This window comes from Mastomys coucha, unplaced genomic scaffold (genome assembly GCF_008632895.1).
Source record: "Mastomys coucha isolate ucsf_1 unplaced genomic scaffold, UCSF_Mcou_1 pScaffold9, whole genome shotgun sequence".
Lineage (NCBI taxonomy): Eukaryota > Metazoa > Chordata > Mammalia > Rodentia > Muridae > Mastomys > Mastomys coucha.
In genome coordinates, this window is record NW_022196915.1 from 89754082 (window position 1) to 89761698 (window position 7617).

General features: G+C 39.4%; 1 protein-coding gene across 2 annotated transcripts in view; it reads right to left on the bottom strand.

The window, feature by feature from the left end:
- The window catches only part of Obi1 (ORC ubiquitin ligase 1), a 44046-nt gene that overhangs the window by 28136 nt on the left and 8293 nt on the right, over positions 1-7617 (bottom strand). The window contains exons 1-3 of one of the 2 annotated variants that reach the window (XM_031361229.1): positions 4148-7563; positions 3420-3555; positions 1322-1413 (exon numbers count right to left, since the gene is read on the bottom strand). In XM_031361229.1, coding sequence (XP_031217089.1) covers positions 1322-1413; positions 3420-3555; positions 4148-4150 — 231 coding nt within the window. In that variant the 5' untranslated portion in view covers positions 4151-7563. Of the gene's footprint in view, positions 1-1321; positions 1414-3419; positions 3556-4147; positions 7564-7617 lie in introns of those variants that run through there. The other variant, XM_031361228.1, reaches the window with a different exon arrangement.

Below are 7617 nucleotides of genomic sequence, written 5' to 3' on the forward strand. Positions count from 1 at the left end.
GGCACAACCCTTTGATTTTGTTTAAGGTATCATCAAGAAACTAAGAAAAAAAACATGAATTTCAATAAAAAAGGAGATTCCAATTCAGAAGGAACATTTGAAGCATGTTAATTGCTTTATAGAGAGAAACTAAAAAGTATTGGTCAAAATAGTCAATCAGAATTTTGTTTGATATTTTTATTTTTGCTTCTATATCTGAAGTAGAAATAAAACCCTTGCACTTTTCATCCTAGGTTAATCCCAACAGTGGGTCCTCTACCATTAGTCAGCTATTCCAAATATCTGCTTTTCTACTCTGGAACTGCTCTTCTTGAATGTGATTGCGAACATTTGGGATAGATTCTTCTGTGTAACACCATTTGTTCACCTATTATGGAGATACCATCTTAATCTGAGAATTACACATTCTATCAGAAAACCAAATCCAAGAATCTCCAAATGCCAGGGCTTGTCTGCATGCCCCTCCCTACCTCCTGCTGAAATGCAGCTGCCATTGTGACAACATTAAAGGGGGAAATAAAACTAGAAACCAGAGTTCTTGGAAGTCCTGCCTGTCCTCCAATCAGTCTATAGACCAGGCAGACCTACAGTTCGGAGATCTGCCTGCCTCTTCCTCCCAAGCACTGGAATTAACAGGTGTGCCACCATGCCCAGCATAAATTGATATAGTGATGAATACACCAACATGCATTTATGCATTCACAAATGTAGAAAACACGTGTAGGAAAGAACATGTATTCCACCACTTATGCTCCATATATTAAAAAAAAATTGTCCGAGGCAACTGAAGTAGCTCACAAGAAGCCGTAACTCCAGTTCCAAAGGATCTAACACCCTCTCCAGGCCTCAGGTACCCTACTCAAATGCTGCATAGGCACACATGCAACAAAACACACACATAAAATAAAAATCACAAATTAAAAAGTAATTTTAAAGAAGGAAAAGAATAAAGAAAAAAATTTCCATTTCTTCCTTTTCTCTGAAATCCTAGTCTCCTGTTCTTTACTTAATTAAAACCACCTCTCTATTTAAAAGAGAAAAGGGAGAATTTATCAAGTATGTATAGACTGGCACTAAAGATTTCAGACCGGGCATGGTGTTAATGTATGTAATCTGCTCAGGTGGGAAGCAGAGGCAGAAGTATCACAAGGCCCTCAAAACCAAACAATCCCTGATGCCACCTCAACCCTCCCATGAAAAGACCTGAGGGGAGAAAACGCAGAGTTTCCTAGGATTTGGCTCTAAGATGTACGTACGGACACTTAAAGCAGTTTTACCTTAAGCTCATTGATGACATCACTTTCAAGGGTGGCATATTTACCTCATACTCTTTATGGAGTAGCTCCAGCCGGGTTTTCCGAAGGTGCTTCCTGACTGTATGACTCAGCATAGGCTCACTTTCACTTGTCCCTCCTATAGGGAAAATTCTGATTGTTGCTTTGTTTGGGCACAATAAAAATGAGCCTTTTTCTTTTTTCATATTGTGTTATATACCTTCCTAGATAACCCCGGAAATAAAATTTAGATAGTCAGATTGGAGACTGGTCCAGTTAAGGATAAAGTGGAGCTAATTAAGGTTTAAAAAAGAAAATTTGTGCTAAATTAGGAGAGAGTTTGAAACAGGAGCTAGAAATAGCACGTTCAGAGACACTCTGGGTGTTTTCTTTTTACTTCAGGAGCTACACTGTTGTTTTTCTTTAGTAAACATTAATGGGGAGTCTGTAAGCAGCCATAGGTGGGCAATATCTTCCAGAAAACTTAAGAAGTAGTTGTAGCCATCTAAAATTAGGGGAGATTGTCTTAAATACTGTTTGTGACAGAAAGGGAAAGAAAGATACATGACCAGGAACAAAGGGCGGAGACTTTGGGATCATTTGGGCCTTTCTCTTCCTTAGCCCTAAGGAGGCAACATAACTAACAGCATAAGAAATACCTTCAGCAGTATCATCTTGTGTTGCCTTACCTACACATCCTAGCATTGCAAGTCAATGGAAGAAAGACTACATAGGACTAAGGTAGCAGTTTTTAAAGATAGCAAATCTAAAAACAATTGTTAAAAATGAAGCCAATCACTATATTTATATATAAACAGAACACACAAGACTGTTGAATATGTATGTGTGCGTGCCTGCCTATCTATCTATCTATCTGTCTATCTATCTATCTATCTATGCCTATATGTATGTATATATACACTAGGAGACTGAAACAAGTCTGGGCACTGGTGACACACTCTTACTGATTCTGATGACCAGTTACAATGGACTGATTCTCAGCATTAGCTGTGTATGCCAACTTGTGAGAAATACGTCCAACATGAATTATTTCAGAGAGCTCTGAACTAATCCTGGGGTTATTGCCTTTGTAGTTAGCAGGATTTTAGCAAAAAAAAAAAAGTAAAATATTCTTTTTCGGGGTGGTCTTTCCAAGTGTAAGGATGATGGAGTACATCAGAGATGGTTACTTCAGAGAGTCTACTAATATTATATAGATATGAGTGAATAAAGCCAGAAAAGATATGATGAAAGACACTGAATTACTTTAATTATCAATTTTACACAAAAACCTGACTCTGTAAGTAGGTCTGTATGTAGAGAGTTTAACCCCATTGGCAGCAACACAGCAGAGAAGTCCCAAGTCTCACTCAGTCCTTTGTTCCTGGTCATGTATCTTTCTTTCCATGTTCATCACAAACAGTAATTCAGACAATTTCCCATAATTTTAGATAACTACAACTACTTCTTAAATTTTCTGTAAGATGGGCTAGAGAGAAGGCTCAGCCATTAAAGGCCAGGCTCAGAACCAAAAATAAAGTTTACTGAAAAATGTTGTCTACCTATGGCTAGTTAGACTCACTTTTAATATTTACTAAAGAAAACCAAAAGTCCAGCCCTTGAAGTAAAAATAAAATACCCAGAGTCTCTCTGAATGTGCTATTTCTAGTTCCTGTTTCAAAGTCCTCTCATCTCTCCTAATATGGCACTAATTTTCTTTTTTTAAACCTAATCCTTAACTAGATCAGAGTCTCTAATCTATCTAAACCTTGTCTCTCCTCTATAGTCCAGCCCACCACCCATGCAGCATTCCCAGAGTATACTTTGGGGCATACCACTCCCACACTCAAAACCTCACCTTCTTTCCTACACCCACTGACCCTCTACATTCCCTCTCCCCTCCTCAGGTCCTGTGACTTGAAACCATTAATATTTCTGTTCTCATGCAGTCTCTAGGGAAAGCTGCATGTGACCTGAGTGCTATTTCAGGATCCTTCACAGGCTACTGCACTAGATACACTAGATATAATCACTAATAAATCCAATCTATTGATCCGTAAAAATGAGAATTTATATCAGTCTTCTCCCCAATATTTATAAGCTATCTTAAATCTATTCTTATGCACATATAAAACAGTCCCATACCAATAATCTCTTTGCAAGGGTTTTCAGGAGTGATAGGGACTCTGCAGGCTGGACACTGACTGTTATTCTTCAACCACAAGTCGATACAAACGGAACAGAACACATGGTTGTTGGTGCATACGACAGGCTGACGGACCTTTGAAAAAAAGAAACTACTTTTAGTACACAACAACAGTAATAACTAGATTCCCAATATGATTTTGTTTAGAATAAACTGCTCCTCTCAAGTATTACTGTGTGGGGTGAAGAGAGAATGCTTAGGACTGAAAATGGTGCTTCTCTTGACTACACTACTTCTCATATGTCAAAGATGCTAGTGGACAGAGCTGCTCATGGAGAATCCATCTTTGACCTGATGTGCTTATTATGTATTTAACATTCATAATCTAAAAACGAAATGCTTTCTATTCACTGAGTCTGGGACAAATTTTTTCAGAATATTTCTATTAGGATTTAGGATGGCAGGATCATCATTGATCCAGTCTGATGCTTGAATTCCTCAGTGCATTCCCCTACATCATAAAGCATCCACAGCCACCTAATAAGCACTACTCAGGAACGGCTCTGATTTTAGTGTGGTTTGTCATTACTTAATTCCCAATATAATGAAATGGAGTATTAGGACTTTTAATGGAGGTGATATGTGTTGGGAGAAGCAGGTAGCGAGTCAAGTTTTGGTAAGAACTTAGTAGTTTGGCCTCTCCCTAGCTGCCTGTTTCCTACCTTACCATATAACTTTTCTTTCTCTTCCCCCCTCCTTTTTCCTCTTCTCTTCACACGACTGAAAATTCAGGTCTGCTATGTTCATGGATGTTCTACTTTTATCTTCTATTCATGAAGTTTCTCAAGAGCACCAGAATTCCAGGAGGACAGTTCCATATTTATCCTATAGTCCCTTCTGCAGTATTTTCTGGGATAGTCCTGGTTTCTTTGTGGAGCTGTAAAGAAAAATGGCTCCCACAAGCTCATGTATTTTAATACTCAGTCAGCAGGGAGTGGAACTGTTTGAAAGGATTTAGAGGCATGGCTTTGTTGGAAGACATATGTCATTGGACTTTGAGATCACAAAAGCCCAAGCCAGGCCCAATCTGTCTCTGTCTCTCTGCCTACAGATCAGGATGTACTTCTCAATTACTTCTCCAGAGTCATGCCTGCCACGAGTCTCTGGAAGTCAATACTGAAGACATAAAAGCATACACATTATATAAGGGGCATCAAGATGCTTCATGTTGTAAGAAACTGTGTAAATGCAACCATTGAAATAATTCAAAGCAGTAAGAATTTTCTAGGCATTTGGTTATGCACTAAAGGTTAAAGAGATCTCCAATCTAGAGGATGGTTTCAATCAAATACATACTGGTTGGCATATTATTTACTAAAGTGTAGATGACAGAAGAAACCAGAAGAAACAGGTTTTATATGTGGTGAAAGTACAACTCATGTTTGGTCGTGTGATGTTTCTTACATCACTGAAGAGGGTAAGCCTGGCATTAGGAGGATTTGAGTGTCAATGACATAAAAGACCACAGCATCTAAAACCACAGGACTGGAACAGATTCCCAGGACAGGCAAAGGAAAAGGGCTCTGAGCAAGCACAAGAGGAGCACCTAGAACAGAATGCTAAGATAGGGCCTGTGGCATATCAGGAAGGGGGACAGGGCAGCTGTCAGAGAAGTAAAAACAATGTTTCTCAGTAGGAGGAAGTGCCCAAGGCAGATGCTGCTGATACTGTTGAGGCCAGGGATGAAATGCTACAGTTTGGATCCTGTACATCCCCCAAAGGTCCACATGCAGAAGGCTTTATCCCCAGCCTGTGACTTTGGGCAAATAGCAGAACCCTAACAAGTCACTCGTGGTGTGTACCCTTGATGGTTACTGGGACCAACCTTTCCGCTTCTACTCTTTGCCTCCTAGCTAAGGAGCAGGTTCCTTGACCATGAACTCCTCTTTTGATGTTCTCTGTTTCTCACAAAAGAATGAACTAAAATAAATAGTTACTGCTTATAACATATTCACAGTGCAGGCAAGGCTACATCTTTGCTAACTGCACACTTTTTTCTTTTAATGCTCACTTCTCTGCTTTGTGTCTTGCTTAGAAAAGTGGTCATTTCCACTTTCCCTATTAGACTTTGTCTTTGCCCCTAATTATAGCACCTGGTACATAGCTTTGAAAGATGGTAAGATTAATAGAAGTAAATTTTGATACAGTAAATTAAAAAGTGAGCTAATGCTGTCAAAGCCCTCTTCTCAAGCAAAAGACCTATGGTCAAACAGTAAGGAAAGAGTTTCAGCCTTCTCTTCAGTGTACCGAAATGACATAGAACAACTCCTCTGGCTGCTTGGGGCATCAGCAAAGCCCCAAGCAGAATCCTTTGCACTGTTGAAACCTGCTGTCACTGTCTCTGTGTTGGAGTGTTAGAAGCTAGCTAGTCCCTTCCCCTGGATAGGCTGCTTATCAGGTGTGCTTTGCAGAGGACAGTATACTGCTAGCTTTGTGACCCTCCAAATAAGACCTTGAGAAGAAAAACCAGTGCAAGAATAGACTATTCCAATGCAAAAAAGGAGCTTTGGAAATGTACAAACTGGTGATATAATGGCACAGGAGGCTAAGAAAAAGATGGGCAATGCGTGGAAAATGCAGCTTCACACATGGGAAGCCCCAAAGGAAAGGGAATGCCAACTACGGTAAAGAAAGCTAAGCTTGGCTGGCAGGTCCGCTTGGCTTCACAGCCCATCAGCTGGGCAGGTCCTCCTACTTTCCCCAAACTCCCCAAGTTATATATCCTTCTCTGGGGAGGCAATGTTCAATCTGAAGGGTGTTTCCCAAATGCACTGGGCGTAGGGAGCTGGAAGGATGCAGATGCTTGAGTTTTTGGCTGGAGCATCAAAGATTTCTGAATCTACAGTAATGAAAGGCATACAGGTGGACCCACGCTTGGAGCTATCAACTCCAGGATTATTCTCAGTTGGAAGAAACTGCTACACAACAAAAGGGAATAACTGATGAAGAAGATGTAACAATTTTAAATATATATGCACAGATTGTATTGAACAGATACTTCAGAGTTATTACATCATCAATCAAGTTGAAAACCTACCTAAGACTATCCCATCTAACAGAAACAGTACAGTCTCCTCAGTTCACGTAGCCATCGCTAAAATAGATGACATGCTAGGTCACAGAGAAAAATTTAAATGTGAAACAACAGAAACAATCTCTTGAATCTCATCAGGCAACAGTGAACTAAAACTAGACATCAAAGACAACAGAAGCAAAAGAAACTATACAAATACTTGGAGGTTGAACTATACATTCCTGATGACCAGTAGGTCACTAAGGAATCAACATGAACATTTAAAATTTTTATAGAAGCAAATGAAAATTAAAAAAACAACTTCCCAGAACTTTTGTTATATAACCAAGTGATATAACTTCCTAAGACCAGTTTAAAGCTATGGGTGCTCACACTGGAGAAGAGATCTTAAATAAATAACATAATGATGTACATTGAGTCCTAAAAATAAGAAGAAATAATAAAGACTAGGGAAAAAATGAATGAAATGGAGACTAAGGAACAATAAATGAAATTAAACAAAAAGGTGGTTCTTTGAGAAGGTAAATGAGATTGACAAACGCTTAACCAAATCAGAGAAAAACCCACTTTAATGAAATCAGAAATGAAGGGAAAACTTATAACAGATCCCAATGAAATCCAGAGGCTTGTTGCAGAATATTTTGAGATGTAAATACCCCAAGCCTGCATAATCTGTAAGAAATGTAGACACAAAACCTACTAAGATTAAATCAGAGATGATACCAACAACTTAAACAAATCTGTATCAACTGAGACTGGAGCAGTAATTAAAAGCGTCACAAAGTAAAATATCAGAAATAACAGACTCACTGTCAGGTTCTGTCAAACCTTTGAGAAAGCTAACAGCAATATTCCTCAAACTGTAAAACAGCAATACTACTCCCATTACACCACTACACATTTAGAAAGTGAAGGGGCATCAAACTCATCCTAAGACGCTGGCATTACCACAATACCAACACAGAGTATGTCACAAAAAAGAGCACAGCCAGCCAGGCTGCAGGACTGGTGAGTATAGATACCAAGCTTCTCAGCAAGAGCACTAAGGAGCTGGAGCCACGGCTCAGTGCTTAAGAGCACTAAGGAGCTGGAGCCACGGCGCA